Source organism: Centruroides vittatus, unplaced genomic scaffold, assembly GCF_030686945.1.
Source record: "Centruroides vittatus isolate TY-2023 unplaced genomic scaffold, ASM3068694v2 scaffold_3315, whole genome shotgun sequence".
Classification (NCBI taxonomy): Eukaryota; Metazoa; Arthropoda; class Arachnida; order Scorpiones; family Buthidae; genus Centruroides; species Centruroides vittatus.
This window is the reverse complement of record NW_027122703.1, coordinates 4,393,487-4,409,142: the sequence shown is the minus strand read 5'-3', so window position 1 is coordinate 4,409,142 and position 15,656 is coordinate 4,393,487. Positions and strand designations below refer to the sequence as shown.

The 15,656-nt window shown below is 28.3% G+C and overlaps 2 protein-coding genes and 1 long non-coding RNA gene across 3 annotated transcripts in view; 1 reads left to right on the top strand and 2 right to left on the bottom strand.

Moving 5' to 3' along the window:
• Window positions 1-15,656, bottom strand: part of LOC136988460 (NAD(P) transhydrogenase, mitochondrial-like) — a 267,559-nt gene that overhangs the window by 96,718 nt on the left and 155,185 nt on the right. The window lies entirely within an intron of this gene.
• Window positions 1,186-2,147, bottom strand: Membrin (golgi SNAP receptor complex member 2). The gene has a single exon (XM_067286267.1). The coding sequence runs from the start codon at window positions 2,087-2,089 to the stop codon at window positions 1,436-1,438; it is 654 nt and encodes a 217-aa protein (XP_067142368.1). The 5' UTR covers window positions 2,090-2,147; the 3' UTR covers window positions 1,186-1,435.
• LOC136988439 (uncharacterized) lies at window positions 10,675-11,841 on the top strand. The gene is made up of 2 exons (XR_010882760.1): window positions 10,675-11,288; window positions 11,779-11,841. It is a non-coding gene; the product is annotated as an uncharacterized lncRNA (long non-coding RNA).

Here is a 15,656-nt window from a genome sequence, read left to right as displayed (position 1 = left end):
TTGTTTAAATTATAAACAAATTTCTATCATATAATTATATTTTTATATTATCACCAAATTTATAAAGTTATTCTTAATTTTATTCATAAATGATTATTTTATAATAATTTTTTGTCAAATTAATACTGAGACGACAATACAAAACTTTAAACATATCAAACTTTTAGTTTTAAAAATATACAAGCAAGAAATATTTAATCTTTAAATAATTTTAAATTTTTTGAACATTTATTGATTTTTAATATACAAAATTATATATATATTAATATGTATATATATCAATATCATTAATGTTGCTTTAGATCAAATATTAATAATAAAAAGAAATATTTTCTGATAAACTTTTCTTTTACAACTAACAAAGTATAAACTTTACAGTTTTCAAATATTCACATAAAAATATCATAGTATAGAGTTTTTAAATTTTAATGAACTTTTCGGTAACATTTGTGAGCAATATATTTTCATTGATAAATTTTTCAATGTGCTAAATTCTTTAAAATACACTTCTTGTAAATACAGTATTTGTTTTTTTTTTTTAGGAATTATCACCAGCTACCTCTGGTATGTGAATTCTTTAAGCATATCTTGCATTAGAAAAAATTATAATTTCTTACTTAAAACAGTATAAACAATTCTGGATTTTATTTTGAACATTTATTCTTAATTTCAAAATAGACAAAATATTAAAAAGTTTTTCTTCAAGTACTTTAGCATTCGTCAGTCAATATAAGATATAGAATATATTGTTTCAAACAAATCCTTTTAATTTATTTTAATAATGCTTTATGTGTCGTCAGTTATAAATTTTTAATTTAGAACATTTAGATTCGAGTTTGATATAAATTTAAATGTGAAAATGACTTGTCTTCAACAAAAAGTTATAAGATCATAAGGTATTTTTTTTTTAAATTGTGTAATATACAAGATTTATAATAAATTCTATCAATATAACAGTACATCATCATCCTAACTATTATTATTATATTCAGTACTTCAATTCTGAATTATAAAAATGGAAATGTAAATAACTTTCAAATGTATATTTTTTAATTACCATTCAAAAATATAATTTTCAGATATACATACCTGATAAAATAAAAAGAAACGAAAGATAGTTTTGTGACAGCCATTGCATATTGTAAGACAAATAGCTGAATATGTGATCAATAATAGCATCAAATATAAACATACCACCAGTAAATAAACCACTCGTATTGATATAATAAGATGCAAACTGCTATAATAAGAATTTGATCATTACAGATTTGTTCTTTTTCTGTCGAATTTGCAAGTTTTTATATATCTATGCTTTTTAGCAGATACAGAGAAATGGATTATTAGTGTCGCGAGCCGTACAATTATTATAGCCGTTTGTATCTCGTCGGATCGATACAAGTAATATTTTTACCGACGCTCAAATATTTTAAATTTATCATGTCAGATACTTTACAACCAGGAACATAACGACACAAGTCAGAAACATTCCGCCGAATAAAATAAATTTATCTTGATAAGTACGTTTCTCGATCAATCTCATCACCGTATTCGACATACCGAGAGTATTCGCAATGTCCAAGATCTTCTTATGTATACCCTTTAAAGATCCCCTCTGATCTCGTAGATTATTCAAGACATTACTTCCGCTCATAATCAATTCGTCGACACCTCGGTGAGCATTATTGAGCGAATTGTTATGCTGTAAGGCATGATCGATCATGATGGAAGTAGCCTGATCATTTGGGGTGAATCTTCTCGATAATAATTCTTCTCGATCTCGTTGCTGCTGTTCAACATTCAGGCGTTTCAATTGGAAATTCCTCAATGCTGCTTGATAGTGCTGACAATCGTATTTCAGTTGATCTACACGCAATTTAGCATTCTGTTTTCTACTCGGTGGTTCTTTATTAGTTAGCAATTCCAACTGTTCGTTATTGCTGGTTATCCTATCTATCCTGATTTGTATTTCTTCTTCTATAGATTTACATTCATCTGGACTGCATCTTTCTAGCCGAACAAAGGTTCGATTTAATTCATCTATTAAAGATTTCGTCTTACGATACAATACATCCATCTCATTCACTTTCATAAACCAATATTTACAGAAATAAAAATCGACGACGTCAAGCAACCGACATCACCATTGCCATATTCTAGACTGACTCGGAATTGTGACGTGTACAATTATAGGAAATCGATTAAAAACCTTACATAATTACTTTTAATATATTTAAAAATATATTAAATGTACATTAAAATATTAAAATGAATTTATACGTACATTTTACGGCACTAGCTAATTAATTAATAATGACTACTTTACTCAATTGTTCTAGTCTGAATGTAAAATAATTTAAATTACATTTAAAAATAAAATAATATTACTTATAAAAATGTTTAAATTAATTTTTATTATTGAAATTGACGTCATTGAAATTGACTAATCGTCGATTGCGTCATCGTCAATGGCTTCCATGAAGAAGTAAACATTGACACGTTGTTATTGGATGATGTTGCTGAGGAAAGTTTGTCGAAATTTCCTTTCTTTACTTTAAATATATAATGCAGACAGAAGATATACATTATAAGCTATACGAAGGAAGAGATAAGGTACGTTCTATTCGTGCTTAATTAGTGCTTTGGTATTTTATTTCATCTCTGCTACACGCTCGAGATGCGTCAGCAAAAAATGGAAGGTTTTACTTTGTTTTTTTTTATTTTTAAATAATTTAAAAACATTATTGACTAACATGATTACTAAATCTATGTTCAGTAAACAATTACAATTACTACCTTCATAATGCTAACAGTTTAGAACTTCTATAAATAATAATAATCCGTCAAAAATGAGTTAATTTTGAGAAATTTTCAAACTATGCAAATAATATAATGGAATTTTTAATTTAATTAATTGTTGAGCATGAATTTTAGATTTTTAAAAATGGTTCCTAAATATACCACAAATGAACACGGATGTATAATATACAGGAGTGCAAAAGATAGGTGCACGGTTATGAATCTGAGAAATGCAAATGTTTGGCAGAGAGTTCTTTGTTGTTGTTAATTTGTGTAGGTATTTTGCCCACATAGAAAGTAAGTCTGAGAAGTATTCCTATTAAAAACACTTCACACCACTTATACTTATTCCGGCACATAAAATTTAATGAACGCACAGACATTTTTGGCCACCTTAAGGAACCTTCGTCAGATGAGAGCGCTATTTTGTACATCAAACAAGATACTAGGTACTGTATTTAAAAACTTTGTATCTTGTTCGACATACAAAACAGCTTTTATCCAGCTTCCGTTAAAGTAGCTAAAACATTTGTGTGTTCATTATATTTTATGTGCTGGAATAAGTATAAGTAGTGTGAAGTGTTTGTAATTAATGGTTTCTGTTTTTGAGAGTGTTCGGATGGTATTCCCGTACCGTTCCCATTTCAAATTTTCAAGTGGCATTATAAATAATTACAATAGATGTTAAATTAAAAAAAGAAAATCATAATTAAAATGATCTAACTCCATTTAAAACAATAATATACAAGAATCTTAATACTAACTATTGACTGGTGGTGGTTGCATTAAAATATTACTGCAACTATTAAATATCACTGGTTGCTTCCTACGTACATTGTTCCAGAGGTACACCAAAAATACATATCAACTGGTAATGAAATGCATGTCTTCTGTTATGCATTCTATTGAGAAGTGATAAAGAAGCTCATGGAATAGAAGACAAAGCTGGGGTCTAACATAGTCTAACTTCTTATGGAACAAGAAAACTTTTACTATATAGGAACATGGAACATCACATCTATTCTGCATTCTTATTGAAAGAGCAGATCTGAAACTAGTCAAAATAAAGACTTGAAAATGTTACTCTTAAGAATTATATCCTTGGTTTTTTTAATTAGCTGTTTTTTTTTCTTTTACTAGTGTTTTGTACAGGAATCTTCACAACAGAAACCAAAACAGTAAGCAAAATATAGTATAAAATAAATAAACATTGTACATTATACCACACTCATGTTCCAAATAAAACCAAAATAATGCTAACTACCAGAGGCTGATACAGAGGTAGACAAGGTGGGTGGCTGCCCAGGGAGGCAGATTGTTAGGGGCAGCAAAATTGGCCAAAGAAAATAAAAATAATAATAAACATTCTTAATTTCAAATAATTGATTATTTTACTTTTTAAAAATAGTTAAGTAATTAAATGTGTAAGGTCTGAGCATCAGATCTTTCAATTAAAATTACACTGTGCCTATATTTAAAATAAGTGGCAAATAACTATCTTGCCCACAGAGGCATAAATGCTAGGTTGGCCCCTGCTAACTACAGTATAGTTAGTGTTATTTTGATTCTTGTATATTATTGTTTTATATGAAGCTAGATGATTGAGATTTGATGGGAAAGATTATAATTCTTTTTTTTTTTAATTCATACAATAGAGTGTGAAGTATGGGAATATCAATTGTTTGTTATTTATTTTATTATTTTGCATTTCTCATCTGTGATTTAAGTATAGGAATGAATTTTTGTTTTCAATGTTTTCCTAGCATTTTTTTTTTTAATAATAAAAACTGTATACCTACTTTTGCACTCCCTGTATATAAATATTTATAAAATTTTGGTTAAAATGTCATACAGTGATAGCAAATATTATCATTATATTATCATATCATAGATATGTTACAAAATACATAAATTATTTTCTTACATTTGTTAAGAAATTTACCTTTTGAAATATATATTTTTTTTTATTTATTTCAAATTTCAAAACACTTTACTATAGCCCAAAACCTTCCTACCAGCCTAACAAATCTAACTAATCAGCAGTTGCTTGTCCACAAGTTTTGCTAACAGGTAGTTGCTTGTTCAAGAGAACCAGTGCAACTAAAATAAACAAACATGCATAAAAACAATTTACAAACTAGGACCACTGTGAATTTGAGGGATTTGGTGGAAAAACAATGTATTTTGCAAAACTACTAAAAAGAAGTTGTTAATAAATTTGAATTTGTGCATCATCAATGTATTTTCTAAGAAACTTTCATGGCTCCATATGGGTTGTACAGACATATTAATAAAACATTGCATATTAAAGTGCTGTTGAATTGAAACACAAATCCTCATTTTCCTCAAAAAACTTTCTAATGTGTAATATGCCATTTTTTTACCAAGTCCCCCAGTTGTTAACAATTAAGAATATACAAAACATTGTTGAAATTGTCATATTTTGTTATGCTGACAAAAATTACTAATTTATTGTTGCAAATATTTTTCTGAAAATGGATCTGTGGGATCTGAACATTTGATATATTTAAATATAAAGTGGGTTCTAATAAAATGCTTGATAGGTTTAGTGTAGCTCAAAATATGTACGAATAAAACTTTCAAGACTTTTTGTCTCAGTTTCAGAGTTGGGGATTTAATGTCGTGATGAACGATATCAAAAAGTTTTTCAATCTGTAAATACTTTTGACTCCTCTAATCTATCAAGCAGTTATTTTAGGCTGCATTTTTCAAATTACATATCTATAAATTCCCACTAATGTCTACTGTCTGTTCTTTCTTAATCTCAAGAACAGAGTTAGAGAGATGAAAGTCAAGACCAGATATGGAAAGCTTAGGGCAGGTGATTCAATTAACTATATACAAACTTCTGGTTTGGACTGTAAGTCATGTTATTTCAATTCAAAAATTTTCTCCAGAATGGAGTTAGATTATTGGCACGACAGTATTGTTAACAGGAAAAGTATGCTATATGGAGACAGGACACTACTAAAATCGAGAGCATTGTGACAAAAAATTGCAGTTTAGCTTTTGACATGCCACAGTAAATAATTGCTCATTGGGTTTTACATTTTATTTGACATAATCATTTGTACTTAAACTGATTCCATAAAACTATTTTTTCTTTATTATTGAGAAGCATTAATTGTTACTTCTTAGTTATTTTTTAGTTTGTTACAATACATTTAAATACAAATGTTACCATGAAAACATATATGTGAAACTTAGCATCATATTGTAATTTAAAATTCCAAACTGTTTATGTATTACATTTATTTGTATTTGTTGTAAGAACTGGGGAGGATTATAGAGTGGCTGAAAACTTTTGGTTTCCTGAATTTAGCAGTTTGATTTTTAAATTACAAATGTTATCAGTTCATAATCAAGAAAAATAAAAATGTAATTCATAATCTCTTGAAATACATTAGCCTGTTTATTAATTAGTAATAGGGTTTCTCATTCCTGGTCCTTTGCTTGTCCCAGGATTTTGAGAAAAAAGTGATGTTTCCAGGGATCCTGGGAAATCCAGGGATATAGTTAATTATATTTAAGATATAAAATAAATCTTGAAATCAAATGATGTATTAAATTACTTAAAAATTGAAAATTAATTATGTCTTGCAACCTCCAAAATAATAATAATAATAATGCTGTGTAAAATATGTATTAAAAATTACCTTTGAATTATGTAGAAGTGTTCACAAATAGAAAAAATTCATTAAAGTTGCAAACTGCTTACAACAAACAAAAATCCCTTTGAATTAGTTGAAAATTTAAAGAAAAAATGAACTTTGATCAAACTTCTAACTTAGAAAGTAATTTTCATGTTTTAAATAAAACTTAATACAAATATTATTGTAAATTTTTATAATAAGATTTTAAAAAGCAAAGATGGTCATTCAATACTCAGATCACTCAATCTGCTTCTTGTTTTAGTAATGAAAAGTCCTGCTACTAAGAATGTCCTTTCCCATTCAATTGATGTGGGTGGAATTGTCTTTAATGCATTTAAGAGAAGACAGATGTGTGTTTTTTCACCTGTAGCCTCAAAGATTTTGAGATGTGTTGGATCTTCTTTTGCTGTCTAGTATTCTTGATTTGTCTACCTCAGCTGCTTTAATAGCAGCATCAAGCTTATAGCCCAATAATTTGTCAGTTTGTTTGGATTTAATAATCAGGTTTATGAAGAAAAATTTCATACTCATTTGTATCCTTGCCCAATTTGCACAACCTGGCATAATGCAGTTATCGAAGTTACTGGAGATGATTAAAAATTAAGTAGCATCAGCACAATTATTCAAGATATTACAGATTCTGACAAGTAAAGAATTTTTAGAGTTCTGTCACAAACAAACTATGTATTGATTATTAACAATCTGTGACATTCCATAATAAGCAAAAATTTAAAAAACTAATAAGCAGGCTTAAAATGAATAAATACAAATGCATTCTGACAGTTTATTTATGAGTTAATTATACTTTCTATTTGCAAAATTTCCTCAACCTTAACACAAAATAAGAAAAAAAGTGAACTTTTAAGAAATTTGCAGGATATTCCGGGTTAATAAACAGCTGGATCCCAGGATCCCATTAGAGAAACCCTAGTTAGTAAATCTAATCGTATTTAATACTATTGCAGAGTTGTTTTTCAAATTACTTCCATCCACTTCTGAGTATTTATCAATAAAATTCTTTATTACAACTTTCCATCTAATATGGATATCTAAAGCTAGGTTCACATTGGTGTATGAACCATTACAAAGTATATATGAACTGCCAGTTGATCCACTTTTGGCATCTGTTTGACCAGTTGAAGGCATCTCAACTTTTGCCAAATTTTGGTTAATTTGACCAATAAACTTTTCACAACACGTGTTCAACCAATTATTTTCTAATTCAGTTTGTGCTATATAATACAGTGCAAGCATCATCTCATTTTGGTTAGTGTTTGAGTGTTTGTAGTGGTTCATATGACAACTTAGCTTTAGACTTCATTTTTTAGGAGTGTCTTAAATTGGATTTATGATGAAATGAGTGTGTGTAAAAGGATTCATTTTGTCATTTTGGACTCAATTTAAAACTGAAAATTATTTCTCTGTTTTGCTTTTTTGTTGTCATGTAGTCTGCATGTTCTCATTTATAATTCATTCTAAATTGTAACAATAGTATTTTTATAATTTAAACATAAAAATACAGGCTATCCTAATTTTATGTAGCAGATGATGAATTTCTGAAGGAGGCAGTATAAACAAAATAAGCACAAAATAAATCTTTTTTTTTTTTTCTTTCTTTTGCCAATTGGAAACTGTGTCACTATACTTTTTGTTGTTTAAGCACTATAAAGTGCAATTAATCGACCACTAGGCATCCTTTTATCCTTGTTTTTTTATTTTTATTTAGTTTCAACTAATTGCATTTTATGGTGCTTAAACAACAAAAAATCATTTTTTATTATGGAATAAATAGGAATGTATTTGAGCATCCACAAATTAATATATATGATGTACCATATCTACCTGATTGCAAGCCAACCCTTTTTTAATTTTTTTTATGGTTCAAAAAATGTCACTCTGCTTAGAATCAGTATCATTAATAAGGTTGGTAAAGTAGGCAATACTCTTTACTGATATAGTTGAAAGTTTGGAAAAATATCACCAGAAGTTCCCATGTACTGTACATGTGGAAAAGTATTTCTAGAGAAGTCGTCATTGGTACATTCAAAAAGTTTTCAATCTCGAATTCACTTGAAGGCACCGAAGATGATGCTCTGTACAAAGATAGCAATGATGAATCTTGAGTCATCTGATGACAGGAACTGAACAATTAAATGGTATAAAATTTATTCTTTACACTTGATTAATAAAGTTTTATTTTTTATTTTCTTGGGTTTGCTTACAATCAGTGTCAGCTTATAATTGAATAAATACAGTATGTACAATACATATACACATAATTAATAAAAACATGTTTAGTATCAAAATTTTTACTAATACAAAATAATAATAATACAGAAATCATAACTTATTTATTTATAACCAAAATCAATGATTCAATTTTTATACTGCCACTATATTGATCTCATACAGCAGTGCCATTGGATGTAGATTCAGCTCCTGTTTCAGGGTCATCTATCAGTGATGGTTGAGTTTGTTCACTTTTGTAAAATATTTATTGAGCTGCAATTTGAAAAAATTGTAGATCTATAAATTTCCCCTGTTGTCCATCCATCTGTTTGTCCTTCATTAGTTTCAAGAATGGTGTTAGATAGATGAAGATATGATAAGCTTAGGGGTAGGAGGCCCTGGTTTACTATATATGAACTTTCAGTCTAGACCGGAAGTCATGTGAATTCAATTCAAAAATGACCAGCATGATTTTGTTGTTATCAGAAAGTATGATGTACAGGAGCAAGACGCTACAAATTTGAGATGGAGAATATAAATTGAATAAATTTGAGATGGAGAATATTTTAAATTGAATAAATTAAGAATATGATTAAAAATTGCAGCCCAGCGTTGTGACCATGTCACAATAAATAATTGCTTGTCAAAAGCCGTTTGCCATGCCTTTTCCTCTCCTCGAGAATTTCATAATAAGGTACTAAGGCTTCATTTAAACTCCATCTTACAAAGAAGTCATTTCATTCCTAATAAGAGTCCATTTCACAACACTCTTCAATCAATGAGTTTGGCATTAACAAGAAATTGTTTAAGGGCACAATATTTTCTTTACATCACACACTAGCTCATCATTGTCTCCTCTTTTCTTTGTGCATCTAAATATTCTACCAAATTTGCTAATTCTTTTACATAAATATTTGCATTTAGCATTAAAAAAATATTCTACATTAAAAAAAATTTTTTTTTGAGAAATTTTTGGGGAAAATTTGAAAATTAATGTTGTTGTGAATTAGCATAAATCAAAATCAAACTGACTGACTTAAAATGGGCATATGAATAAAAATTAACAAACAAAAGGTAAAATGCTGAAGATTAAATAATTATCTTATCTAAATATTTAAAATTTGAAAATTTTAAACATGTTAAAAAGTAATATCAATATATTTGAAAAATAATCTTGAAAGTTTAATGATTAAGCATATTATTCAAAGAAATTTTTCTGGAATTATTAATTCATTAAATATTAAAACAAATCTCAAACAAATATATATAGTTTTAAATACAAAAATTATATATTGAAAATTTACTTGCAGTTACATTGAAAATATATATAAAACATTAAAAAAAGGACAACAAAACAGGACACTTATACAGTTTGTCCAGTGAAAAGTTCATTTGTGAATTTTTTTTAAGTTTATACTTATGTCCAGGCTAATAATTTATCTTCTAAAACAGTTTAAGGACAAATCTGATGATGTCATTGAGCTAAACAACTTTCTCCAAAGAAGAAAATGAACAATCATTTTGTAATGATGATCTACCAAGCACGAGTGAATGTTGTTAAATATTCAATTAAAAAAAACTTTTTCTTTATTATGTTGAGCTGATTTAGAGTATAAATGATGACTGATATGAAGTTCTTGTATATGTTCCTGGCAAAAATTTTCTCCAAAATTATTTTTTCAATGGATGATGATGTAAACATCATTCTCTGAAAATGTGGTTCAGAAGCATCCCAAAACAAGCAGCACAAATGGAACTACACTGATGTCAAAGCAGTTGCACTCTTAACATTTACTTAAATACTTTTATGAACCTAAACTAAGTATCAGTATCAGTTTTTACAAATTATAAAAATGGTATTCATCAATAATGTTATTCAAGTTGCCAATGGTATCCCATTCCTCTACTCCTGGATCCTTTTAGAATAAGTTAAAATTAAAATATTATTCCTTTGTTTAAGAAATATGTAAACTTACACAATTTATCTCATCAATACGATTTTTTTTTCTATTTAAGTAATAAAGCGTGCCATTGATCTCGTGTTAATTCATATTTTATAATAGTGTGTCGAGTATTTAGTCAATTGATTACTATTTTATTAAAATTTCTTATAAATTTTTGTGACGACGTTATTTCCACTACAACGATGATTTAATTTTTTCAAACTTGTTAAGCTTTTATAAAATATTGCCGTTATGTTTTAGTTTTTTTATATAAAAAAACTGTGTCATACAAACAAGAAAATGAAAGATTTGAATCGAATTTAAAACGATAACTCGTTTTTATGTTTAAAAAGTCGTATAACGTGTATTATAGCCATCGTACCAGATTGGTAATTACGACAAACGAGCGGCCATTGAAGGATTCGAATTCCGTAAAGGTTTTTCGACGAATGAGATATTTCGAACGGTAAAGATCGATAAAAAAGAAGAATAAAAAACCGCAACTCTGACCGAGCCGGAATGTGCGTCGAAACTAGGATAACCAATGAGAACGCTCAACGAAGCGTCCTACGGGACCGACCGAAATGCGTAGTAGACGATCCGTGTTCTTAGCGGGTGAGGATTCGATCGGACGGCTTGGTTAAGGGTACGTACTCCTTACGCCCATTTATTTTCAACTTTCTCGACTTATTTCGTGCCGAACCCCGCCGAAATGTGTGGCCCGACCCAAGTCTGTCTGCCATCAGCCACACACACGGGCAAAAACGCGCACGAAACGTATATTGTCGGGACGTGTACCCGGTTTAATAAGCGATCGAACTACGTGTTTCCGTGCATCTGCGTTGGTACCACGTACGTACTTAAAGAGCGATAAAACGATATTGTGAGGCCAATTTTCGCCGTTTGTAAGTTTGGGCAATTTAAATATCGCGATGTCTTTGCTATTTTTATCCGTAAAATTTTATAGTGGTATAATTTTGGGGGTAAAAAAACAAAATAGTGATTTGAATAAGTAGTAATGGAGGTGATGTCAAATGAATCCGTGTTCGGGTTTTCTTCGGAGTTGACGGTGTCTGATTTTGTCATAAATGAATCGGCGGTGGAAAAATAAACACTGGTCTTGCGTGTCGTTTCAGGAGAGTCCCGACCGAGAGGACCGCAAGGGTAACGGAAGGAAAGGACGAAAGCCGGGGAGAAAATCGGCAAAGGTCGACATGAAGGCGAAGCCGGAGAGAAGCCGTCGGAGCGCCAGGGAGTGCAGGGCTCGGAAAAAGCTCCGTTATCAGTATCTGGAGGAACTGGTGGCCAACAGGGAGAGGGCGGTTCTGTTACTGAGGAAGGAATTGGAAATGGTATCGTGGTTTTCTGTCGTGTCACCTGTTTGCGCCAGGCTCGGATAATTATTTTTCTGTTGTTTCAGTATAGACAGTGGTGTAGAGAATTGGATGAGGGAAGGATTCCGGAGGGTGTGCTGAAGATGGTGGAGAAAGAGAAGAAAGAGCAGTTGGAAAATATAAAGAAAGAACAAGAAGCCGAGAATAGCGTGTAATTTATGTGACTTTTCCAGATCAAAACATATATGTACTGTACATTTAAATGAAAATTGAATAGAAAAAATTGTAAAAGTATATTTATTGTTAAATATTATTATTGTGAATAAATTTATAAAGATATATGTTTAAAGTAATCATTGTAAATATAAAAATTATTATTTAGAATATGAATAAAAGATTACATTTTCTAAAGAATTATTAGTTTGTAAATTATGTTTAAATCAGAATTTACATATTTGAATTTTTTTTGTCTCTAAATATATTTATAAAATATTTTGAAAATCTGTTACAATACTAAATTTTAATTCCTATTATACACTAATAATTGCAGATGACTATTTTGTGAGCTTATATCAAAATTTTTTAACTTCTTGGCATTTTTGTAGATTTATTATCAAACTTACAATGAATGTGAATTCAATATTTAAAGCTTCTTTTAACTTAAAATACAAAGTTAATGTAGTAAAGGATTAATGTTGTGTTAATACAATAGTTTTTTTTAATGCTTATGTTATGAATCTTTTGTGCGCTAACATTTTGTATAAATTATATTTAAAGAGTTTAACATTCTAGAATATTGAATATTTTGTTCATAGAGACAACCTAACCCAGTTTATTTTAAAGCCTTGTTTTTGTTTTTCAAATATTTAATTGATTAGAATCACAGTATTTGTATTTTTTGAATTTTAAATACTAAATTTGTATTATTAAGAATAATGAGAAGAAAATAATTATTTGCCTTTAAATTTATTGAAAAAAGATTTTGTCAGATGATGAGATGAATTAAACAATGTATTTAGATATTCTTATCTAATAAATTAGTATTTGATCTTTTAAATAAAATCTATACAAAAGAAAATTATTAATATGCTACATTTTTAAAGTTTATAAGAATACAAATTGCTATTTTTATATATTAATGTAATGAAATAAAATACACATATTAAAACTTAATTCTGAGCTTCCATATTTAATAAATACATCTTACATATAGTTGTTTGTGCTGTTCTGAAATAAAGTATAAGAATTAAATCTCAAAACTTATGTATTTAATTATGTAAATAACTCACTACTCACCACACTGGAATTACTTCAAAAAATTAAATACCCAGACCCTTTTACAGTGCGATAATGCAAATATCGACAAACAAACACATTTTCGAACCCCTTCTGGGCTCTGCTTCGGGTTCCAAATCATTTCTAGATGGATGTTCGATTGCCATTAAATATATTATTGTTATAAAAATATATTTAACGGCAATCGAACATCCATCTAGAAACGATTTGGAACCCGAAGCAGAGCCCAGAAGGGGTTCGAAAACATTTGTTTGTCGACATTTGCATTATCGCACCTTACAAGGTTCTGGGTACATAATTTTTTAATTATGTAAATTGAAATAAATGCTTTTAGCTATTCATTATCATAATTTTGTGTATAGGCAGTCAAATACAGTACTGTAATTGTATTTTTGAATTACATAAACCAGTTTTAGAGACATGTTAAGAATATAAAATTTATAAGTAGAAGTACAGTATATCAAATTCTACTTTTATAGATTATGAACATTATGTTGTATTATTGAATAAATAGTAAAAAATTGAAATTGTTTAATGAAGAAAATTTAAAACATCTTATATTCATATTTAAAATATCAAGTTCCTAAAGAATTTTGAATATTTTTATTCAATATAAATTCAAATAATAAATATGAAATTTTGAATGGAATAATCATTATATATTCTAGCAAATATCTTGTTAATGTTTTAATAATCTTGAAACAACCATAATGTAGGAGTGATTTCCATATGCAATTAAATAAGTTTTTATGCATGTGAAAAGTATGGCAATGAAGATTAGTAAAAATACAAAATGGAATTAACTTGTAGAATAGGTTTTTAATAATTGTATGTATTAATATGATTATTATTAATAAGATAAAGCTGTAATTCATAAAAAAAAAAATATACAGTTTCATATTATATATATATTTCATATCAATGCATAAATGTTACGTATTTAAAGAATATATAGTTTTATCAATTTGTTCAATATATTTTTGTAATTCCACTTAGAATGACAAAGTTCATATATACTTAAAATGAAAAAAAATAACTGTATGCAAAACGTTATTATGTATAGTGTTGACTTTTAATTATTAACATATCTGAATTTCAAGATAAATTAATGGTAAAATATATTTGTAATAATAGTTATTTGAATTTATTATATTATATTACTATATTTACATAATGTATAACTTACCGGTATATGATGATATAAATTGGAGGTTTCCAACCTTTTTTAATTATTGACCCTTTTCTATTATTATAAATTACAAATAAAATGAAACATAGTAATCAAATACGAATTTGTAATTTTTTTTACTCTCAAACATATATACAGGTAACCCCCGTATAACACAGGAGTTATGTTCCAAAAAATTGCTGTTTTATATGAAACAAAGAACTAGTACGAAAAGGGGAGTTATGTTTCAAAAATTAAAAAACATGCTATTATATTTTCATAAATAAGATATATATCTTTATTAAAATTTTCTTAAGTGATACATATTAATATAAATTAAATAATGTTTTCTTCATCATCACTAAGCACTATTAACTGAAAATTTTTAATCTACGTAGCCAAAAATGACACACAATTAAAGTCTTAAAGTATACTTGTAAAAGTGTGGATTGTCCCAACAGTCGGAGGCGTGGTTCAATGCCTAAGAACCGGTGACTGAATAAAGCAAGTATGGAATAAGGGAAAAACATCTGGCAACTTCAAAAGCAGAAGTGTTGAGATTGGCAACACCGAAACAAGTTTTGAGATGGATCACATGTACGGACAGAAGGCGGGAAAAGAAAATTTACATACTGTACGTAAGTACTAATAATTCATGAAAGTTATGCAGGAAAATCTGATAGTATGTACGTGCTTGAATGAAAAATTCAGATGAGGTATCTTTCGCACTTAAAAGCTTTATCACGTTTATTGAACTGTTATACGGGGATTTCCCTATTTTCAAATTAGATAAAGTTCGCTTTTAATAGTTTTTATTACATTTCATGTTGTATGAGGGTTTTACCCAATTCTCGAACCGTGTTAGAGTGAATTCGTGCTATAGAAGTGCTGTGTTATACAGGTGTTACCTGTACTGTATGTACATAATTTTAATTTTTTACTTTAATAAAATTTAATGTGAATTATTATTATTATTTATTATTTTTAAATATAAAAAATTTAGACTATACACAATCTTACTAATTTATTGACCTCTCAAATAAGTTTAATGACCGTTTGCTAGCAACTAAGTTGGGAGCCCCTGATGTAAATAACATTTTAGAAATAAATTTTTATAATATATTTTGTTGTTAACAATATTGTAACTTTTGTTCTTAATAAGTAAAATAATTTTTGAATGTTAGAAGTTTATATAAACTGAAGCTAAAGATTATAC